This window comes from Xenia sp. Carnegie-2017, unplaced genomic scaffold (genome assembly GCF_021976095.1).
Source record: "Xenia sp. Carnegie-2017 unplaced genomic scaffold, XeniaSp_v1 HiC_scaffold_19, whole genome shotgun sequence".
In the NCBI taxonomy this organism is placed as follows: domain Eukaryota; kingdom Metazoa; phylum Cnidaria; class Anthozoa; order Malacalcyonacea; family Xeniidae; genus Xenia; species Xenia sp. Carnegie-2017.
In genome coordinates, this window is record NW_025813481.1 from 4,847,961 (window position 1) to 4,871,783 (window position 23,823).

Below are 23,823 nucleotides of genomic sequence, written 5' to 3' on the forward strand. Positions count from 1 at the left end.
GAGCAAAAAACCTTAATTTTTTGTTAAACCCAAGGTATAAGGAAATCAATTTTCTTTAAAAAAACAACAAGTAAATTGTTCTTGCTGTATTTTTTCTAACCATTGCTTAGGTTTTTTATTTTTTTGTCTTCAAACATCATACAGTATTTCTTATTAACTTTAATGAAAAAATCATACAACCAGCTGTTTATTGTAAAGAATATTGATATTTTTTTTTAAGATAACTGGAAACAAAATCTAATATTTTAGCATATTTGATTGAATTATCTAATTTTATGTAAATTAAAGATCGCACTTTCTTAGCGCACGTTTAAACATTAAGATATTTAGCTTTGTGTGCTCCGTTATTTTACATAAAGTGAGTGACGTTTTAAAATTAAAATAACAATTTATTTTATGCAATTTAGATGGTACATCGATTATGTAAACGTCAGGCTTTATTGAAACGAGGTAAATTCTAGACTATGTTTTGCTTTTTTTAACGGAGCAGTTTCATAGAAAGAGTACGATTTAGATCTCAGCTTGATGGTTATTGTATAATTTCGTTCAAACAGTTACAAGCCAGTTTATTCTAAAGTATCATTCATCAGCGACACCACTCGACTTCAAGTCGTCTTTCACTTTGTCCATATACCTTACTGTAAAAACTAATTGGTTAAAAGAAGCATATGATTGGTTAAAGTAACCATAAAAATATTGGTTCGAGTTGTTAAATGCATCTGAGGTAACTAAGTTTTATGGTTATTTTAACCAATCATTTTTACATCGTATTCTTTGGTCTTTCTTTAATAATCTTTCCTGCTCAGCCATATACTCATTACCTTTGACCTGACCTCTCAAGCTTTTGTCTTGTCTCTTAAGCATCTAACATCTTTTTACCTCTGATATAATTATCCTTTACTTTCTAAAGCATACCGCCATCTTTCTAGACTGGTAAGCGTAAAACGAATTATTAGCCTAAACAATGAACAAATTGTGCTTAAAAGTAAGTTTACAAAGCAAGCAGGAAGGGATTTTTTGCCATCTAAGGCAGCTTTTCTTAGTGTATTTAGGGTAATTGAACTTTTTAAAAACCGCATTAAGTTTCTTTAAAATCCATTGTTTTTTCGGATTATGACATGCTTATACGAGTAATAGTCTCCCAACTATCAATTTTCCTTCGTCCTTGAGTCACTCTCTTAGATGTTGATACGTTAATCACAGCATGATGTCAACTGAAATCATAATTGACCTAATTTTAATAAGATGAAATTGCCATAGATTTAGAACTAAAAGAGTTTATGAATTGTGTATCATTTAGAAGGAAAGGAGGAAAAGTGGTCGGAGTTACAAGGGAAATCCATAGAAATGCTAGATGAGGAGCTAGACGAGGTACGTGTGATACAATTAGTATGTTTTTGTCTTCTTAACATCATTTTATATTTTTTATCAAGACACGTGGTATAAAGAGCTACCATAATTTCGTTGATGGTACTTTTCATTTTATTAAATGAATCTTAAACTTTGCCAAGTCACGTTTTGGTATTCATCGTTTCCAATGTTTCCTTTCAAATTTTTGTTGTTCTAATAATGTCCCTTATATATGGCGCTATCACATGTAGGATTTAGATTTTTTAATTCAGTGGAAAAAATTAGTAAATACTTTCTTCGAGATATGTTGATATAAATAATTGAATAGCTTAAAAAAATCAATGAAAACATTTGAACAAATGAAATTTGTTGTGTCAGGGAGACTTGGGCTCTGAAACTGGTCATCTTTTATTTGTTTTGAAATCAAGCACAATTTGGTAAATGAGCAAAAAACCTTAATATTTTGTTAAGCCCAAGGTATAAGGAAATCAATTTTCTTTAAAAAAAAAACAACAAGTAAATTGTTCTTGCTGTATTTTTTCTAACACTTGCTTAGATTTTTTGATTTTTTACTCTTCAAACATCATAAAGTATTTCTTATTAACTTTAATGAAGAAAATCATACAACCAGCTGTTTATTGTACGGAATATTCATATATTTTATTAAGATAGCCGAAAACAAAATCTAATATTTGAGCATATTTCATTGAATTATTTAATTTTATCTAAATTAAAGATCGCACTTTCTTCGTGCACATTTTATTGTTAAGATGTTTAGCTTTGTGTGCTCCGTTATTTTACATAAAGTGAGTGACGTTTTAAAATTAAAGTAACAATTTATTTTATGCAATTTAGATGGTACATCGATTATATAAACGTCAGGCTTTATTGAAACAAGGTAAATTCTAGACTATGCTTTGCTTTTTTTTTAACGGATCATTTTCATAGAAAGAGTACGATTTAGATCTTAACTTGATGGTTATTGTATAATTTCGTTCAAACAGTTACAAGCCAGTTTATTCTAAAGTATCATTCATCAGCGACACCACTCGACTTCATGTCATCTTTCACTTTGTCCATATACCTTATTGTAAAAACTAATTGGTTAAAAGAACCATATGATTGGTTAAAGTAACCATAAAAATGTTGGTTAGAGTTGTTAAATGCATCTGAGGTAACTAATTTTTATTGTTATTTTAACCAATCATTTTTACATTGTATTCTTTGGTCTTACTTTAATAATCTTACCTGCTCAACTATATACTCATTACCTTTGATCTGACCTCTGAAGCTTTTGTCTTGTCTCTTAAGCATCTAACATCTTTTTACCTCTGATATAATTATCCTCTACTTTCTAAATCATGCCGCCATCTTTCTAGACTAGTAAACGTAAAACGAATTATTAGCCTAAAAAAATAAAAAAACGCGGCTTAAAAGTAAGTTTACAAAGCCAGCAGGAAGAGAATTTTTTGCCATCTGAGGCAGCTCATTTTGTGTATTTAGTGTAATTGAACTGTTTGAAAACTGCATTAGGTTTCTTTAAAATCATTGTTTTTTTGCTAGTTTTTTCATTTTTTTGTTTGCATACATAAAATATTTCTTCTTTACTTTAATAGAGACCGCCATACCATCTTTAATAGGTAAGAAATATTGATATCTTTCTAGACTGTTAAGCGTAAAAGGAATTATTAGCCTTAAAAATGAACAAACGGGGTTTAAAGTAAGTTTACAAAGCATGAAGGAAGAGAATTTTTTGCAATCTGAGGCAGCTCATCTTAGTGTATTTAGGGTAATTGAACTAATTAAAAACCGCATTAAGTTTCTTCAAATCCATTGTTTTTTTGCATTATGACATGCTTATACGAGTAATAGTCCCCCAACTATCAATTTTCCTACGTCATCGAGTCACTCTCTTAGATGTTGGCACGTTAATCACAGCATGATGTCAACTGAAATCATAATTGACCTAATTTTAATAAGATGAAATTGCCATAGATTTAGAACTAAAAGAGTTTATGAATTGTGTATCATTTAGAAGGAAAGGAGGAAAAGTGGTCGGAGTTACAAGGGAAATCCATAGAAATGCTAGATGAGGAGCTAGACGAGGTACGTGTGATACAATTAGTATGTTTTGTCTTCTTAACATCATTTTATATTTTTTATCAAGACACGTGGTATAAAGAGCTACCATAATTTCGTTGATGGTACTTTTCATTTTATTAAATGAATCTTAAACTTTGCCAAGTCACGTTTTGGTATTCATCGTTTCCAATGTTTCCTTTCAAATTTTTGTTGTTCTAATAATGTCCCTTATATATGGCGCTATCACATGTAGGATTTAGATTTTTTAATTCAGTGGAAAAAATTAGTAAATACTTTCTTCGAGATATGTTGATATAAATAATTGAATAGCTTAAAAAAATCAATGAAAACATTTGAAAAAATAAAATTTGTTCTGTCAGGGAGACTTGGGCTCTGAAACTAGTCATCTTTTATTTGTTTTGAAATCAAGCACAATTTGGTAAATGAGCAAAAAACCTTAATTTTTTGTTAAACCCAAGATATAAGGAAATCAATTTTCTTTAAAAAAACAACAAGTAAATTGTTCTTGCTGTATTTTTTATAACCATTGCTTAGGTTTTTTATTTTTTTGTCTTCAAACATCATACAGTATTTCTTATTAACTTTAATGAAAAAATCATACAACCAGCTGTTTATTGTAAAGAATATTGATATTTTTTCTTAAGATAACTGGAAACAAAATCTAATATTTTAGCATATTTGATTGAATTATCTAATTTTATGTAAATTAAAGATCGCACTTTCTTAGCGCACGTTTAAACATTAAGATATTTAGCTTTGTGTGCTCCGTTATTTTACATAAAGTGAGTGACGTTTTAAAATTAAAATAACAATCTATTTTATGCAATTTAGATAGTACATCGATTTTGTGAACGTCAGGCTTTATTGAAACGAGGTAAATTCTAGACTATGTTTTGCTTTTTTTTTTTGACGGAGCAGTTTCATAGAAAGAGTACGATTTAGATCTCAGCTTGATGGTTATTGTATAATTTCGTTCAAACAGTTACAATCCAGTTTATTCTAAAGTATCATTCATCAGCGACACCACTCGACTTCAAGTCGTCTTTCACTTTGTCCATATACCTTACTGTAAAAACTAATTGGTTAAAAGAAGCATATGATTGGTTAAAGTAACCATAAAAATATTGGTTAGAGTTGTTAAATGCATCTGAGGTAACTAAGTTTTATGGTTATTTTAACCAATCATTTTTACATCGTATTCTTTGGTCTTTCTTTAATAATCTTTCCTGCTCAGCCATATACTCATTACCTTTGACCTGACCTCTCAAGCTTTTGTCTTGTCTCTTAAGCATCTAACATCTTTTTACCTCTGATATAATTATCCTTTACTTTCTAAAGCATACCGCCATCTTTCTAGACTGGTAAGCGTAAAACGAATTATTAGCCTAAACAATGAACAAATTGTGCTTAAAAGTAAGTTTACAAAGCAAGCAGGAAGGTATTTTTTGCCATCTAAGGCAGCTTTTCTTAGTGTATTTAGGGTAATTGAACTTTTTAAAAACCGCATTAAGTTTCTTTACAATCCATTGTTTTTTCGGATTATGACATGCTTATACGAGTAATAGTCCCCCAACTATCAATTTTCCTTCGTCCTTGAGTCACTCTCTTAGATGTTGATACGTTAATCGCAACATGATGTCAATTTAAACTATAATTGACCTAATTTTAATAGCATGAAATCGCCATAGATTTAAATCTATAAAAGTGTATGAATTGTGTATCATTTAGAAATAACGGAGGAAGGGTGGTTGGAGTTACAAGGGAAATCAATAGAAGTTCTAGAGAAGGAGCTAGACGAGGTACGTTTGATACAATTAGTATGTTTTTGTCTTCTTAACATCATTTTATATTTTTTGTGAAGACACATCGAATAAAGTGCTACCATAATTTCGTTGATGGTACTTCATTTTATTAAATGAATCTTAAAATTTGCAAACTCGCGTTGTGGACAGTCATCAATTCCAATGTTTCCTTTTAATTTTTTGTTGTTCTATTAATGTCCCTTATACATGGCGATATCACATATAGGATTTTACATTTTTTAATTGAAATATTTTGATATACTTGAATAGCTTTAAAAAACAGTTAAAACATTTGGACAAATGAAATTTGTTGTGTCAGGGAGACTTGGGCTCTGAAACTGGTCATCTTTTATTTGTTTTGAAATCAAGCACAATTTGATAAAAAAACCAAAAACCTTAATTTTTGGTTAAGCCCAAGGTATAAGGAAATCAATTTTCTTAAAACAAAAAACAAGTAAATTGTTCTTGCTGTGTTTTTTCTAACACTTGCTTAGATTTTTTGATTTTTACTCTTCAAACATCATAAAGTATTTCTTATTAACTTTAATGAAGAAAATCATACAACCAGCTGTTTATTGTACGGAATATTCATATATTTTATTAAGATAGCCGAAAACAAAATCTAATATTTGAGCATATTTCATTGAATTATTTAATTTTATCTAAATTAAAGATCGCACTTTCTTCGTGCACATTTTATTGTTAAGATGTTTAGCTTTGTGTGCTCCGTTATTTTACATAAAATGAGTGACGTTATAAATTAAAGTAACAATTTATTTTATGCAATTTAGATGGTACATCGATTATATAAACGTCAGGCTTTATTGGAACAAGGTAAATTCTAGACTATGCTTTGCTTTTTTTTAACGGATCATTTTCATAGAAAGAGTACGATTTAGATCTTAACTTGATGTTTATTGTATAATTTCGTTCAAACAGTTACAAGCCAGTTTATTCTAAAGTATCATTCATCAGCGACACCACTCGACTTCAAGTCGTCTTTCACTTTGTCCATATACCTTATTGTAAAAACTAATTGGTTAAAAGAACCATATGATTGGTTAAAGTAACCATAAAAATGTTGGTTAGAGTTGTTAAATGCATCTGAGGTAACTAAGTTTTATGGTTATTTTAACCAATCATTTTTACATTGTATTCTTTGGTCTTACTTTAATAATCTTACCTGCTCAACTATATACTCATTACCTTTGATCTGACCTCTGAAGCTTTTGTCTTGTCTCTTAAGCATCTAACATCTTTTTACCTCTGATATAATTATCCTCTACTTTCTAAATCATGCCGCCATCTTTCTAGACTAGTAAACGTAAAACGAATTATTAGCCTAAAAAAATGAACAAACGCGGCTTAAAAGTAAGTTTACAAAGCAAGCAGGAAGAGAATTTTTTGCCATCTGAGGCAGCTCATTTTGTGTATTTAGGGTAATTGAACTGTTTGAAAACTGCATTAGGTTTCTTTAAAATCATTGTTTTTTTGCTAGTTTTTTCATTTTTTTGTTTGCATACATAAAATATTTCTTCTTTACTTTAATAGAGACCGCCATACCATCTTTAATAGGTAAGAAATATTGATATCTTTCTAGACTGGTAAGCGTAAAAGGAATTATTAGCCTTAAAAATGAACAAACGGGGTTTAAAGTAAGTTTACAAAGCAAGAAGGAAGAGAATTTTTTGCAATCTGAGGCAGCTCATCTTGTGTATTTAGGGTGATTAAACTAATTAAAAACCGCATTAAGTTTCTTTAAATGCATTGTTTTTTTGCATTATGACATGCTTATACGAGTAATAGTCCCCCAACTATCAATTTTCCTACGTCATCGAGTCACTCTCTTAGATGTTGGCACGTTAATCACAGCATGATGTCAACTGAAATCATAATTGACCTAATTTTAATAAGATGAAATTGCCATAGGTTTAGAACTAAAAGAGTTTATGAATTGTGTATCATTTAGAAGGAAAGGAGGAAAAGTGGTCGGAGTTACAAGGGAAATCTATAGAAATGCCAGACGAGGAGCTAGACAAGGTACGTGTGATACAATTAGTATGTTTTTGTCTTTATAACATCAGTTTATATTTTTTATCAAGACACGTGGTATAAAGAGCTACCATAATTTCGTTGATGGTACTTTTCATTTTATTAAATGAATCTTAAACTTTGCAAAGTCACGTTTTGGCAGTCATCGTTTCCAATGTTTCCTTTCAATTTTTTGTTGTTCTAATAATGTCCCTTATATATGGCGTTATCATACGTAGGATTTAGATTTTTTAATTCAGTGGAAAAAGTTAGTAAATACTTTCTTCGAGATATGTTGATATAAATAATTGAATAGCTTAAAAAAATCAATGAAATCATTTGAAAAAATAAAATTTGTTCTGTCAGGGAGACTTGGGCTCTGAAGCTGGTCATGTTTTATTTGTTTTGAAATCAAGCACAATTTAATAAATAAACAAAAAACCTTAATATTTTGTTAAACCCAAGGTATAGGGAAATCAATTTTCTTAAAAAAACAACAACAAGTAAATTGTTCTTGCTGTATTTTTTCTAACCCTTCCTAAGGGTTTTTATTTTTTTCTCTTCAAACATCATACAGTATTTCTTATTAACTTTAATGAAAAAATCATACAACCAGCTGTTTATTGTAAAGAATATTGATATTTTTTCTTAAGATAACTGGAAACAAAATCTAATATTTTAGCATATTTGATTGAATTATCTAATTTTATGTAAATTAAAGATCGCACTTTCTTAGCGCACGTTTAAACATTAAGATGTTTAGCTTTGTGTGCTCCGTTATTTTACATAAAGTGAGTGACGTTTTAAAATTAAAATAACAATTTGTTCTATGCAATTTAGATGGTACATCGATTATGTAAACGTCAGGCTTTATTGAAACGAGGTAAATTCTAGACTATGTTTTGCTTTTTTTTTAACGGAGCAGTTTCATAGAAAAAGTACGATTTAGATCTCAGCTTGATGGTTATTGTATAATTTCGTTCAAACAGTTACAAGCCAGTTTATTCTAAAGTATCATTCATCAGCGACACCACTCGACTTCATGTCGTCTTTCACTTTGTCCATATACCTTATTGTAAAAACTAATTGGTTAAAAGAACCATATGATTGGTTAAAGTAACCATAAAAATATTGGCTAGAGTTGTTAAATGCATCTAAGGTAACTAATTTTTATGGTTATTTTAACCAATCATTTTTACATTTTACTCTTTGGTCTTACTTTAATAATCTTTCCTGCTCAGCTATATACTCATTACCTTTGATCTGACCTCTCAAGCTTTTGTCTTGTCTCTTAAGCATCTAACATCTTTTTACCTCTGATATAATTATCCTCTACTTCCTAAATCATGCCGCCATCTTTCTAGACTGGTATGCATAAAAGGAATTATTAGCCTAAAAAAATGAACAAACGGGGTTTAAAGTAAGTTTACAAAGCAAGCAGGAAGAGAATTTTTTGCAATCTGAGGCAGCTCATCTTAGTGTATTTAGGGTAATTGAACTAATTAAAAACCGCATTAAGTTTCTTCAAATCCATTGTTTTTTCGGATTATGACATGCTTATACGAGTAATAGTCCCCCAACTATCAATTTTCCTACGTCATCGAGTCACTCTCTTAGATGTTGGCACGTTAATCACAGCATGATGTCAACTGAAATCATAATTGACCTAATTTTAATAAGATGAAATTGCCATAGATTTAGAACTAAAAGAGTTTATGAATTGTGTATCATTTAGAAGGAAAGGAGGAAAAGTGGTCGGAGTTACAAGGGAAATCCATAGAAATGCTAGATGAGGAGCTAGACGAGGTACGTGTGATACAATTAGTATGTTTTTGTCTTCTTAACATCATTTTATATTTTTTATCAAGACACGTGGTATAAAGAGCTACCATAATTTCGTTGATGGTACTTTTCATTTTATTAAATGAATCTTAAACTTTGCCAAGTCACGTTTTGGTATTCATCGTTTCCAATGTTTCCTTTCAAATTTTTGTTGTTCTAATAATGTCCCTTATATATGGCGCTATCACATGTAGGATTTAGATTTTTTAATTGAGTAGAAAAAATTAGTAAATACTTTCTTCGAGATATATTGATATGAATAATTGAATAGCTTTAAAAAATCAATGAAAACATTTGAACAAATAAAATTTGTTGTGTCAGGGAGACTTGGGCTCTGAAACTAGTCATCTTTTATTTGTTTTGAAATCAAGCACAATTTGGTAAATGAGCAAAAAACCTTAATTTTTTGTTAAACCCAAGATATAAGGAAATCAATTTTCTTTAAAAAAACAACAACAAGTAAATTGTTCTTGCTGTATTTTTTCTAACCATTGCTTAGGTTTTTTATTTTTTTGTCTTCAAACATCATACAGTATTTCTTATTAACTTTAATGAAAAAATCATACAACCAGCTGTTTATTGTAAAGAATATTGATAGTTTTTTTTTAAGATAACTGGAAACAAAATCTAATATTTTAGCATATTTGATTAAATTATCTAATTTTATGTAAATTAAAGATCGCACTTTCTTCGTGCACATTTTATTGTTAAGATGTTTAGCTTTGTGTGCTCCGTTATTTTACATAAAGTGAGTGACGTTTTAAAATTAAAATAACAATCTATTTTATGCAATTTAGATAGTACATCGATTATGTGAACGTCAGGCTTTATTGAAACGAGGTAAATTCTAGACTATGTTTTGCTTTTTTTTTTTTGACGGAGCAGTTTCATGGAAAGAGTACGATTTAGATCTCAGCTTGATGGTTATTGTATAATTTCGTTCAAACAGTTACAAGCTAGTTTATTCTAAAGTATCATTCATCAGCGACACCACTCGACTTCAAGTCGTCTTTCACTTTGTCCATATACCTTATTGTAAAAACTAATTGGTTAAAAGAACCATATGATTGGTTAAAGTAACCATAAAAATGTTGGTTAGAGTTGTTAAATGCATCTGAGGTAACTAAGTTTTATGGTTATTTTAACCAATCATTTTTACATCGTATTCTTTGGTCTTTCTTTAATAATCTTTCCTGCTCAGCCATATACTCATTACCTTTGACCTGACCTCTCAAGCTTTTGTCTTGTCTCTTAAGCATCTAACATCTTTTTACCTCTGATATAATTATCCTTTACTTTCTAAAGCATACCGCCATCTTTCTAGACTGGTAAGCGTAAAACGAATTATTAGCCTAAACAATGAACAAATTGTGCTTAAAAGTAAGTTTACAAAGCAAGCAGGAAGGGATTATTTGCCATCTAAGGCAGCTTTTCTTAGTGTATTTAGGGTAATTGAACTTTTTATAAACCGCATTAAGTTTCTTTAAAATCCATTGTTTTTTCGGATTATGACATGCTTATACGAGTAATAGTCCCCAACTATCAATTTTCCTTCGTCCTTGAGTCACTCTCTTAGATGTTGATACGTTAATCGCAACATGATGTCAATTTAAACTATAATTGACCTAATTTTAATAACATGAAATCGCCATAGATTTAAATCTATAAAAGTGTATGAATTGTGTATCATTTAGAAATAACGAAGGAAGGGTGGTTGGAGTTACAAGGGAAATCAATAGAAGTTCTAGAGAAGGAGCTAGACGAGGTACGTTTGATACAATTAGTATGTTTTTGTCTTCTTAACATCATTTTATATTTTGTGTGAAGACACATCGAATAAAGTGGTACCATAATTTCGTTGATGGTACTTCATTTTATTAAATGAATCTTAAACTTTGCAAACTCGCGTTGTGGACAGTCATCAATTCCAATGTTACCTTTTAATTTTTTGTTGTTCTATTAATGTCCCTTATACATGGCGATATCACATATAGGATTTTACATTTTTTAATTGAAATATTTTGATATACTTGAATAGCTTTAAAAAACAGTTAAAACATTTGAACAAATGAAATTTGTTGTGTCAGGGAGACTTGGGCTCTGAAACTGGTCATCTTTTATTTGTTTTGAAATCAAGCACAATTTGGTAAATGAGCAAAAAACCTTAATATTTTGTTAAGCCCAAGGTATAAGGAAATCAATTTTCTTTAAAAAAAAACAACAAGTAAATTGTTCTTGCTGTATTTTTTCTAACACTTGCTTAGATTTTTTGATTTTTTACTCTTCAAACATCATAAAGTATTTCTTATTAACTTTAATGAAGAAAATCATACAACCAGCTGTTTATTGTAAAGAATATTGATATTTTTTCTTAAGATAACTGGAAACAAAATCTAATATTTTAGCATATTTGATTGAATTATCTAATTTTATGTAAATTAAAGATCGCACTTTCTTCGCGCACGTTTAAACATTAAGATATTTAGATTTGTGTGCTCCGTTATTTTACATAAAGTGAGTGACGTTTTAAAATTAAAATAACATTTTATTTTTTGCAATATAGATAGACTTTCGACTATATAAATCTCAGGCTTTATTGAACCAAGGTAAATACTAGACTTTGTTTTGCATTTATTTTACGGAGCAGTTTCATAGAAAGAGTACGATTTAGATCTCAGCTTGATGGTTATTGTATAATATCGTTCAAAGACTTACAAGCTTGTTTATTGTAAAGTATCATTCATCAGCGACACCACTCGACTTCATGTCGTCTTTCACTTTGTCCATATACCATAATCTTTTTGTCTTACTTTAATAATTCTACCTGCTCAGCTATATTCTCATTACCCCTTGGCCTTATCTCTCAAGATTTTGATTTGTGTCTTAAGCATCAAACATGTTTTAGCCTCTGATATAGTCTTCCTCTACTTTTAGAAGAACGTCACCATCTTTCTAGACTGGCCTCTGCCTTCTTCACATTCTCACAACTTATCGCAGGCTCTCAATGAAGTTGCTTTTTAAGTCTTCTTTATTTCTCGATCGACAGGCTTAAAGAAAGTACTTTATGCCCATCAACCAATCCTGCTACCAAATTATACTGCTGCTGACTAATTATAATCATGCTCGATATTCTTTTGCAGTTACTGCAACTCTTCACAAAAATTGTTCTATAGAGATTGGCTCTAACACACTTTAGTATTTCTCAGACATCATAGTCTCCTGGATTGTATCAAAGAATTGAGCAAAAAACTTAGCAGTTTTTCTTGCACACTTCCACAAAGATGTCCATAGGACCGACTACCTGACCATTCTTCCTTTTAATCAGGGCACTGCCAATTTAATGTTAAATATTCTGTACTGTGTCTGCATTGTGTATACCGCGTCAAATAATGAATATTAATGAGCGTGTGTAGCCTGAGGTTTCAAAATCAAATTCGTGTACCCTACATGGAAGTCAATTTTAAGAATCCAACAGTCCTTCTCATGACTGTTTTCAAATAACATCAACACCAACAATCCTTCTTAGGACTCTATTAACCTTGACGATCTACATCTATAAACATGTAGCGATACTCCCCGGTTGAAACTATTTACTTTAACAAAAACACACATAAACATCTTTAATTTTTAAATGGTTTTCTGTCTTTTCTTTTCTTTAATGTAACAGTATCAAATTTCGTGTTGTTACTAGTTTTTTCATTTTTTTGTTTCCAAACATAAAATATTTCTTGTTTACTTTAATAGAGACCGCCATACCATCTATAGAAGGTAACAAATATTGATATTTTTAAACTAAAAGTAACTGAAAACAAAATCTAGAATTTCAGCAAAATTTGGTGAGCATAAAGACGAATTTTTAACAAAAACATGAAAAAGCCAAACAGTTTGAAAGCCTACTCCCATATAATAAGGTACTAAAATAGCACTGTTTCTGAATTATAAATTGAACTAGAAAAGCTGGGTCAATTGAATTAGCTGTATATTATTAACTCGTGCCTTGGTCACGCCATGTACGTAAGAAGATCGATGATTGAGGGGGGAATATTTATATACACATGACATGCTGCATTAAGTTTCTTTGAAATCCATTGTTTTGTGCAGATTAAAACTTGCATACATGAATATAGGTCCTCCTAATTATCTTTCATCCTACTTCCCATGAGTCACACTATCTTATGTGTTGACTAGTTTATCAACATCAAGCAGGTCAACTGAAACTCTGTAGTTGAATTATTCACCTAAACTTTTTGAATAACAATAAAGTGTATTGATATAAAAATTAAAGATTTTATGAATTGTGTAACATCTAGAAGCATCGGGAAAAGGGTGGAAGGTAGAGCGGACAAAGCCATGGGGCGAGCAACAAACAGATGTACGACAAGAGCTGCGGATGGAGCGACGGAAAGATGTACGGCAAGAACTGACGGAGGAGGAACGACAAGATGTACGACAAGAGCTGCAAGAGGAGAAACGAGAAGATTTACGGCATGAGGTACGGGAGGAGGAACAAGAAGATGTACGAAAACAGGAAACCATGAGTAAGTTTAATAGCAGACAGTTTTTTTAGCCTATTGGATTGTAGAAAATGCGAAAGTATCAATAGGAATTCAAGGAAAGGAAAAAAGGTATTAGAGACAATAAAGTTGATATCTCTTCCTTTGCTATGGAATATAGTGATACACATTTTTGTTGGAAACAAATTACTCTACCTTATGAGACCTAAATAAATTTTCCATAGATTTCAAATTCAGAAGTGATTTATTTCACTCACTTGTTATGTAATCTACTAGGTAAAATAATTGATGAGAGAAAGTGCGTCTACATTTGTTTATGTGACCCAGCAAACATCAACTAAGTGGAATTTAGAAACAATCTGTTCAAAATTACCTGTTATTGTCATGATCTTATCCATTAAAAATGAGTGAAATTTCTTGACCTGTTGAGTGCAAAAGGCTTTGAAGTATTTAAACTTTGATGATTGATTTTTTGCTAAGGAGACACGTGAGATATGCAAGCGAGATAACTTGCAACTAAATTGTTGAAAACAATCTACGTGACGGTTAAAGACGAGTGTCAGGCGGTTATAGTTCCGTGTTTTTCAACACGCGATATGGATCCCTCATAAAATCTCTAACCAATATGTCGGCCATGGCCTAGTAATATAAAGTTAAGGGTTAGAGTTTGTATTGGGTTTCGATTTTGCGTGTTTGTAGAACACGGAATCATTACCAGCTTTTTGTTTATTTATAACAGAATACACTAAAGGCGCTTTAGCACTTATAGTCACAGCAAACTGCTGTTGCAGGAATGAATTTTTATTGACGACCTAATACTTTACAGTTAAAAGTCTTTTTTCTGCTTGCGTTTGGCCCACACGGTGGTGGTTTTAACTATAATTTCTAGTTACTCAGATTAGCGTTACCGCAACTCACGCCAACTTTAATGACAGCCATTAGAAAGAATAGTTGTTTTCATAATGACAAAAACATGCGCAACATGTTGGTGAGATGAGATAATATCACTTGTTTGGCATTGATAAACATCGTAACTGATAGATTTGACTCTTTGACTTATAATTTTCTATTCTTTCATTATTTCATCATTTTGTTGTGATTTTCTTAAAGGCCCTCACCATCTGACAACTAGTTCTGAGAACTTATTTCTTGACGAAACCTCCAGTGATGAAAGTTCCTATGACGACAACTGTGATGATGACAGTTTTAGTGAAGAAAATTCTTGTGGAGAAACTTCAAATGATGAAAGTTCTAATGGTGGTTGTTCAAGAGATGATACTTTGTTGAATGTCCATAATCTAAATCTCGATGATGACCGTTTATTTGAAAAGACGTTTCTTGATAACAAATTTAGCATTCGAGATGATGTGCGTAAAAAGCTCAGAAGGTGAACTTTATTCCACTGTTATTTAAATCTTGGACTACAATTGATACATGAAGATAATTAAATGCTAAAAAGTTGTTCAAATTTATCGGTTCGAAATGAAAACAGAAAAAGCATTTGGTTAGCAAGAGTTATGAATTCTTTGTTTTTGATGTTCACTCGTTTTACGACTAACTACATATTTATTAATTCTGCAATATAATATAACCATCAATTTATTCAAATTTGATTTACAGTTTACCTTGGATGCGTGGGGAGTATGGAACAGCTAGTGCTAACGAGAAGATACCATACTTCCATTTGTATGTCTCAGTTGATTATGAAAAAGGAAGCTTTGATGATGATTTTCTGAAAAATCAGATTAATAAGAAATTTGGACCGGATGCTTCGAAGTATTTTGAATTTCGTCCGAAACCGCCCACAACACCGGAATTTCAGCTGTTATCAAAGGTGGTGATTTCCGTAAGAAGAAAAAATAAGGGAATTTCGAAAGGTAGATTAACGATGTTCTGTTGCCACAACGGGAAACATTACGCGTTGGCATGTTGCCATGTTTGTTACAATGGAGATGGTGATGACCAGCTTTATAAAATGCTCCGTGAGGAAGAAAAGAACCCAAAACAATTTAAATCGCATTTGGAAGAAAATCAATACTTCGTCATTGAAAATGAGGAAACTGAATTAGGCCATTTCAGTAAATATAGTTTAAAAAACGACGTGGACATCATGTCAATAGAAGTGAATCCAAATGTTTCATTGAATTTCAGAAAAAAAGGAATAGAAACACCTTCTTGGAAATATGTATGGAAGGTGCTAAAGGAACGAGTTCATGCGACGCCTCCTCGAGTAGTTAACGTGAAAAAATATGAGAGAAAAGGAAGAGAAGGCCAAATTTGTGATATCGATTACTCCTATTTTGATCCTAAAGAGGACATTGATGTGGCTAATGCTGTTTTGGTGAAATCCAAGAAGAATTTTCTTAAAAATGGCGAGTCTGGTGTGCTTGTGTATTTTCATGTTGAAGGTCGCAGAAGAATTCCTTTTGGATATGGTGTTGGTAGATATATTCACAAGAACTTGGATAAAAACTACAAATATTTTATATGCTTTAAACTAGATAGAGCTTTAACAGACTTATTTGGAGAAGAAAACTGCGAGAGCTGTGGTTGTTTTGATCAATGTGCGAATCCCATGGATAGCAGCGGAGGTTATGAAAAGTTTCTTTGCTTCTGACATAAAATGTTGACGTAATATCTTTTTTACAATTTCTGACATTTTATGTTAATCGCAAGCTTTCATACTTGCTTCGTTAGGAGGTCAAATATTTTATTCCGATAAGTTTGTCAACTAGTCATCTAGTCTGAATTCATAAAGTTTGTTTAAATTATTTACTGAATTGCTAAATGTACCTTAAATTCGTGCCCACGCACACTGCTGTTTTCTTGAGGGATGTTGTAATATTATCTTTTTTTTAGTTAAATTTAAAAAGTAAAGCAAAACTCGAAGTTAATTACCAAGAAATGCTATATCTTATACTAACTCAATTTCAGATATGCCTGTATAGGTATTCAATTTTCTGATTTTTTTAATATGTTATATTTTTCAGAAATTGCCTCTTCGAATGCTGACACGTCATCTATTGCGTCAATGAATTTGGAGCCATGCAGTAAGTCATTGCACAGCTGTACAAATGAAATAAATTTAGAGTAACATACTGTACAAGGCATGTACTAAACTATAGTACATATAATCGTACCAAACCATCAACTCATTGCCCTTTACTTTGTCAATAGAATGTTAGGTACGACATTTAACGCATCATTTGTCTCTCACACGGTTCGACTTTTTGGTAATTCCATCTTCCTGTTGTAACTTACTAATTTATGTCATATTGTTACCAGTTTATGTTATTTGTTTGTTTTTGCTTTCTATTCCTTGATGTTATAGTTTCACTATAGTTCCCACTATCACGAAGAAACAATAACATCAAGGAATCCAGCTACCATCTTTGCTTGCTGTTGTATGATAATAAGTAGGTTGGTAGTTTAGCTTGTGAATAGATCGAACTCTGTCCCAAAATTGGTTTTACTATTTGAAATTAGTATAGATTATGCTTGAATGGTATGTTTGCTGTTTGAGATTTGATGCGTCATAGTTGCATGATTGTATTAAGCTATAGCAGGAAGATGGAAATATCATAAAGTTGAATCCTGTGATTGAGTCCAATTGATGTCTTCCAATAGATTCATCCCTGGATTAACATGAAAGTTAGTAATCATTGACCTTATTCACTTGTTAGATGATCTAACAGGTGAACTAACTGTCGTAAACAATAGCTATCAAGAGCATGCCAATGTGGTTCTGACCGACCAGTCATCAAACGAGTGTAATCTAGAAACAACGTTTTCAGAATTACCTGATCATATTCGAAGAAAGTTAGAAGAACGTTTAAAAGATGGCAATGAGTTATTAGAGAATGACTGGAGAAGGTGATTTTCACATTAATTAAAGTCGTACAAATGATTGTTTTGGCTTGTTGACAAATTGTACTCCTGAATTATTTATTTTTCAGCCTCTACAAAGCCCTGAACTTGCCAAAAGATCAAGAAAACATCATAGCAGAAAAATATCATGACAATCCTACACGATATGTGATAAACACATGGCTTGAAAAAGATGGGCAACATGCTTCTCTGAAAGCACTGCTGCTGGCATTAAAAGAGTGTGGACATGAATGTCTACTTCATGAAATAGAAAAAGATTTGCGTGTTCAGCTGTCTGATCAGTCTAAACAAGGTGCTATGAATGGAATTTATGACAGGAGTGAAAAGAAGATGAGTGCTTGAGTTCAAATGAAAACACTGGAAGAAAAGCAGCGTAAGCGTAGACTTACTTTTTTCAATGGACAATCAAGCAAGATGCTGTACCAGTACATAAATTTGACCATATATATTTATTGTAGATCGTTTTATTAAGTGATTTTGGAAGTGCGAGTGTTAATCAGATGTTGAGTTACCTAACTCAATTTTTCGTCTTTTTTTAATCTGAAAAATACCTGAATTCTAACATTTGTTTTCTACATCACAACCTCTGTCGACCTTCGAGAAGCCTTGCATACATACAAACAGAATATTTTTCATTCATAGTGAACAAGAGAACAATATTTCTTCATAGTGAACAATATTAGAATATTTTTCATTCATAGTGAACAATTCATGGACCGGTCAACCCCCCTGGCGGGGATTAATACTGGCCGGTATACAAATGTTGTTTGTTTGTTGTTTATAGTGAACAAGAGAACCTGCCTTATCGTTCCAAACATATTAATTGGTTAAACGTATTCCAAAGACGACGAAGTTTATTGATTATTCTTACCAACAGCAATCAAACTCCTTAAGTTACGACTTCACTTTTTTTTTCTTTGACTACAATAGTTAAAGACAGGTAATCGAGTAACGAGCAATTCCTATGAGTAACTGTTACTAATATCGGCTTTAGGAGAAAAAAATATAAATTAAGCCCATTCATCCTAAGGGAAATTAACTATTTAGATAAATGTAGATCGTCTAGGTTGGTATAGTCCTGAGAAGAACAGCAATTGGCTCACCCGTTTCTGTTGTAGTTGCTGAAATTGTAATGCAATCTATAGAGGAACGGGCGCTCACGACTTACAAGCATGCATTACCTTTTTAGTTCCGCTACGTAGATGACACAATCACAGCACTACATGCAGACGAGATTGACGACTTTCACACTCACATCAACAAACAGAACAGCCGCATACAATTTACCAAAGATGTTGAAGAAAATGGAACTCTTCCTTTTATCGACTGTTTGGTAAAACAGGACAATCAAAAACTACGAACAACAGTTTATCGCAAGCCAACACATACTGACCGACTACTAGACCAATCATCTTACAACCCTACATCACACAAAGCCACCACAATCAGAACATTTACAAGACGTGCACAAATCATATGTTATTCACCGGACGCTCTACACAACGAAAACAATTTATCTCAAACGTGTTTTTGACAAAAACAACTATAACTCTGACTTCATCAAACGCAACACTTACGAACGAAACGAACAACTCAGTGACAACAGCAACGATACCTTACATGAAAGGTACGTCTGAGACTATCTCGCGTATCTTACGACCATACAACATACGTGTCGCACATAACCCATTCCCAACGTTACGACTAGTACTAACGAACATAAAGGACAAAGAACAACCCAACGAACGACAAGGTGCAGTTATAAAATAAACTGCTCCGACTGCCACGCCTCCTATGTCTGGGAAACTGGCAGGAACTTAAACTTACTGAACACAAACGACCTACAAAGAATCAGTCGGATTTTATCGCTCAAGCTTCAAGACCAATTGCTTTTCAAGTTTTGATGAACAAACAAAAGAAATATCGCACCTGTGAAAGCGACATGTTCCTTTTAGTGGACACTACAATATCCAACAATCGAACGATTGAAGTGTTAGTATTTTAAAAGAAATTCAAAAAAAGATATCGTGCTTGTTTTTTTAAAATGCTGTATAACTAGCTATAGACATCAGGAGGAGGTCGAGAATATAATTTTTTTGCAAAGCGATCATTTCAGCGGAGATAGGTCCATTAGCCGCCATTTTTTGGAGTCAGGTCCCAGTCCACTTAGCCATTCCAGTTATTATAGAACTCGATGATCTAGACCTACTATATGTATGTGTCGCTCTGGCTTTTTGTTTACCTCCAGCTGAAAGGGCACACTTCTGCCGTTGAAGACTCACACTTGACCATACTTTCCATGACCCCCCGTATCTATTTTGTGTAGATCCTTGCCATAATGCCATGAGAATTTTGCGCACCTCTCCTGGAATTCCCGCTGTTTCAATACCATTCCTCAAATCAACTATACCGTCAACTGGAGACTTTTCCAAAGTGGGTGCAACTCTTCCAGTGAAGATAGAAGTGATATTGTTGATGGTAGAACGGGCAAACTTGCTGGAAAGTCCACTAACATTTTTAGTATCATTGGAAACAGGGTTGGCTCTGCCAGTTTGGTGCAATCAGCAGTTCTGTTGCTTTTGTTGCGTTTCAATTTCAGTAAAATCCTTGGTATCAGAGCAAGTCGTGGATGAATGAAGACTGTCCAGTTGTTACAAACTACGGAGAAAGCGTCCGTTACCATTGCCCCAGGATTGGGATAACGTACTATGTATTTGGGTACTTGATTGCTCAGTAGGGAAGCGAATAAATTCACTTGCGGTGTGTAATATCGGGTTGTTATTTTCCGAAATGTACTGGACTATATTATCTTTTCAGTTTGGTTGCTGTAGTTGCAGGATGCGTAATCTACTTCCAGGTTCATCAATCCAGAAAGATGCTTTGCTGTGATCCAAATGTTGCGAGAAAGAAAATATATCCAAATCTCCATGGCTAGTTTTGCTAGCCGAGCTGACTTTGTGCCGTCTTTCTTGTTGATGTACGCCAAAACTGTCGTGTTGTCTATTAACAACTTCAAATGTTGTGGCGTTGGGTTCCTTTTTTGAGAAACGCCTTGATTGCCAATAGAGCCGTTTTCAGTTCCAAGTCGTTGATATGGCTCTTTGCTTCGCGAAAGGCCCATCTCCCTCCTGTCCTTATTCCTTTGCATAACGCTGCCCAACCTCTGGTGGAAGCGTCTGTAGCAATTGTCAGATCCATTGGCGGAAAGCGTATCGCTGTACCATTGTGATGTAAGATCGTCGGTGATATCCACCACTGAAGCTCTGCTAGTGCTAATGGATTGAGCAAAATTTGTACACGTGATAACCTTGTATAGCGGCCTCTCCTGTGCAGACAATTGATGTACGCTTGTTACAAGTCACGAAAATAAAGAGGTGCAGAATAGATGCCAATCCTTGCCACATGGTTCATCCGACCAATCATTGCTGACATATGCACTTTCGCGCACTCGGAGTATTTCCTTTGGTACTGCAAAGGACATCTTAGGAGAACTTATCAAGGCCCCAAGAAAGACTAGTTCCTGAGAGGGAAAGGGGGAGCATTTCTCCAGTTTGATCAAAATCGCAAATTCCTCAGCAACGTTAGTACCCGGTTGAATATCTCGACAATTTTCTGTTTACTATGGTGCATTATTAGAATGTAGTCTAGGTAAATCTCTATCTTGATTCCTGACGAACGTAATACCGCTATCACCGGTTTGATCAAACTTGTGAAGGCGCGGATAGGGGGGGATGCCAGCCCAAATAAATTTCTTGAAACTTGTAAGTCTTGCCTTGGAATTCCAGTCTTAAGTAATTCTTGTGTGCTGCATGTATGGGAATCATGAAGTACGCATCTTGTAAATCCAGCTTCATCATGTAATCTTTCGGTGCAAGATAACACCAAACCATGTCTAATTCTTCCAGTTTGAATTTCTCCACGAGGACACTATGATTCAGAGATTTCAAGTTGAAAACAGGTCGGTTTTTTGTACCTTGTTTCACAATAAAGAGTGTCGACGTGTACTGATCCTTTACTTTGTCGGCCTTCTTCAGAGCTCCTTTCAGCTGCAGTTCCTCTATGGCTGTCGGTATTGCCTTTGTTTGTTCTTCTCGACTTCTTTTTGTTAGACTGTCACCACTGATATAGTACGAACGTCAAAGGAATCTGGTACCCGGTCACCATTTGTAAAATCTGGTTGTCTGATGTAAGTTTTACCCAGTTTTTGAGGTTATGATGTAGGGGTCCAGCTGTTGTCCTGACTGTCAGGACGATGTCTAAAAGTGGATGAGGTACACTGTAGTTTTCAGCTGTTCTTGGTTGTTCCTGAGCTTCCTCGGAAGCTTTTTTTTTTGTTGGATTTTGTGAGGAGGAACTGCTTTGGGGAGCCGTTCCTGTTCTCGATGACCATTTTCGCTTTCCCCAGAATCGTCGATTAGAGCGACTCTGTGGGCGTTTGGAAAGAGTTTTCTCGTGGTACTGTTGTGACCAATGGATGGTTTTGCTGTTGTTGCAATTAGCTTGGAGTTGTTACTGGAGTGTTAACGTTCACTCTGCACATAATTGGAAAGCTTCAACCGTGGTGTACAGAAAGCTTTGACGGTGAAAATAGGCAAGTAATATGCATGAACATTGATGAAAACGGCATAGTATATCTATTGTTGGGTTACAAAAACAAACCAAATGGCGGCTATTTGTTGATTCTCTCTTCGCAAGACAGAATTATTCAAAATTCCTCATTTTTTCTTGCTGTAATATCACACAACAAAAGTATTATTGCAACTGTCGAAAATGAACAACGCCAGATTATGATGTATCTGTATAACAGTGAAATTGGCCATCGTCTTGATTTCTTTTTAACAAGAGGTACACATAAAACAATTCAAGATGAGATGAAATGTCTCTCCATCAACACCAATGAGAACATAGCCATTTTGATTTATGGATCTCCACAATACTATCGACTCATCATAATTACCATGAACGGGAAATTCGTTAAAAAAATGACATTTCGCCCTCATTTTGACGAATACAAAGCATATGATCAAAAAAATTTTTGCTTACCAACTTGTCATAGGATGCTATTTATATTAAGACAAGTCAAAACTGGCGATTGAGTCTTTTTCCGTTGAAGCTGAACTATTCGAGCGGCGAATTATGCTAAATAATGCGGCTACGAGTCAGCAATATTTTAGAGTTCACTACGTCTAGTTTGTCATGCTGATGATAATGTGGAGTTTGTGTCGGCTGAACTTAGAATTCACATAATCAAAGAGCGCAGTCAGTATGGAACCAAGGACGTCCGATTGAAATGGAGAAAGTCTACTAAATTAGTCTCAGGTGAGAAGAAAGTTGATAGCTGAGGTTTTTAGATAAATCTATAATTCGATCTTGATTTTTACTGTAGTTTCTGCTCTATTTGCCGTTAGAAATATATTCTCTTCTGGCTTGATAGCGTACAAATTTTTTAGCACTTAACAATGTTTGTAATGAAAATAATTTTTCCAAATTTCAACTTTGCATTGGCCAATGCTTGGGATGTGTATAAAATGAACGATGTCATTGTGTTTTTCATAGTTTTCACGGTTGATGTTTTCCATCTCAAAATACAAAGTCGATGTGAAGCATTATAATTGACTGAATAAATATATAACCAGATCACCTTTGATGTCACAATGCTTTTCTACGATTTATCTTTCTTTGAACTGCATAAAAAATATTTCGGTAAAAACATGCTTTACACGATCGCACTTTAAGCATTTGTTTTAACAAGTCTCGCGTAAACTCCTCTTTCCCTTGAGTTGGCAACTTCCTCGTCACTGACTTAAGCAAACCACTGATCAACAATTAACAGCTACAACGAAAATTTAACTACTTGTAAATTTGCAAAACGAATTCATCATATGCAGATTCACTGGAAGTGTTTTTTAAAAGCTAGGCCGGGTAACGAGGCTTTCTGAAGCGAAGAGAGTAATGAAGAGAGAGAAAATGTCTCAAGTATATCATAACAAAGTAATAGTATAGTTTGTCGTACAATTACGGCTAAACATGAACTCGTGATCTTTTTAAAGACTGCAAACAGAGCTCATCATTTGTACTATTTCATTATAAAATGTTTAGTACGCGATTTTTCCGGTTAAATAACAAATGTTTCAATATTTCCCTATGATAATTTCATAGCAGCACGATTTAAATCAAAATTTAACGTAGACGACAACTTTTTTTAAATTTTTTAATGCATAAATGTTTCGGCCAACGTATGCCATCTTCAGTGCAGTATAATGAATGAAATATTTACATACAGTTAATTTATG

At 33.1% G+C, this 23,823-nt stretch overlaps 1 protein-coding gene and 1 long non-coding RNA gene across 51 annotated transcripts in view; both read left to right on the top strand.

Moving 5' to 3' along the window:
* The window catches only part of LOC124438358 (trichohyalin-like), a 30,294-nt gene extending 11,916 nt beyond the window's left edge, over positions 1-18,378 (top strand). For 13 of the 50 annotated variants that reach the window (XM_046988448.1, XM_046988459.1, XM_046988447.1 and 10 more), the window contains 22 exons: positions 408-450; positions 1,301-1,371; positions 2,206-2,248; positions 2,967-2,990; positions 3,386-3,456; positions 4,285-4,327; positions 5,182-5,252; positions 6,047-6,089; positions 6,807-6,830; positions 7,225-7,295; positions 8,127-8,169; positions 9,022-9,092; positions 9,926-9,968; positions 10,823-10,893; positions 11,692-11,734; positions 12,873-12,896; positions 13,439-13,666; positions 14,753-15,029; positions 15,263-16,233; positions 16,633-16,692; positions 17,326-17,515; positions 17,599-18,378. In XM_046988448.1, coding sequence (XP_046844404.1) covers positions 408-450; positions 1,301-1,371; positions 2,206-2,248; positions 2,967-2,990; positions 3,386-3,456; positions 4,285-4,327; positions 5,182-5,252; positions 6,047-6,089; positions 6,807-6,830; positions 7,225-7,295; positions 8,127-8,169; positions 9,022-9,092; positions 9,926-9,968; positions 10,823-10,893; positions 11,692-11,734; positions 12,873-12,896; positions 13,439-13,666; positions 14,753-15,029; positions 15,263-16,233; positions 16,633-16,692; positions 17,326-17,515; positions 17,599-17,872 — 2,799 coding nt within the window. In that variant the 3' untranslated portion in view covers positions 17,873-18,378. Of the gene's footprint in view, positions 1-407; positions 451-1,300; positions 1,372-2,205; positions 2,249-2,966; positions 2,991-3,385; positions 3,457-4,284; positions 4,328-5,181; positions 5,253-6,046; positions 6,090-6,806; positions 6,831-7,224; positions 7,296-8,126; positions 8,170-9,021; positions 9,093-9,925; positions 9,969-10,822; positions 10,894-11,691; positions 11,735-12,872; positions 12,897-13,438; positions 13,667-14,752; positions 15,030-15,262; positions 16,343-16,632; positions 16,693-17,325; positions 17,516-17,598 lie in introns of those variants that run through there. The other 37 variants (XM_046988449.1, XM_046988431.1, XM_046988452.1 and 34 more) reach the window with 33 other exon arrangements.
* A 940-nt stretch (positions 18,379-19,318) lies between these two features.
* LOC124439142 lies at positions 19,319-20,298 on the top strand. The gene is made up of 2 exons (XR_006946288.1): positions 19,319-19,522; positions 19,857-20,298. It is a non-coding gene; the product is annotated as an uncharacterized LOC124439142 (long non-coding RNA).
* Positions 20,299-23,823: the final 3,525 nt, after the last annotated feature.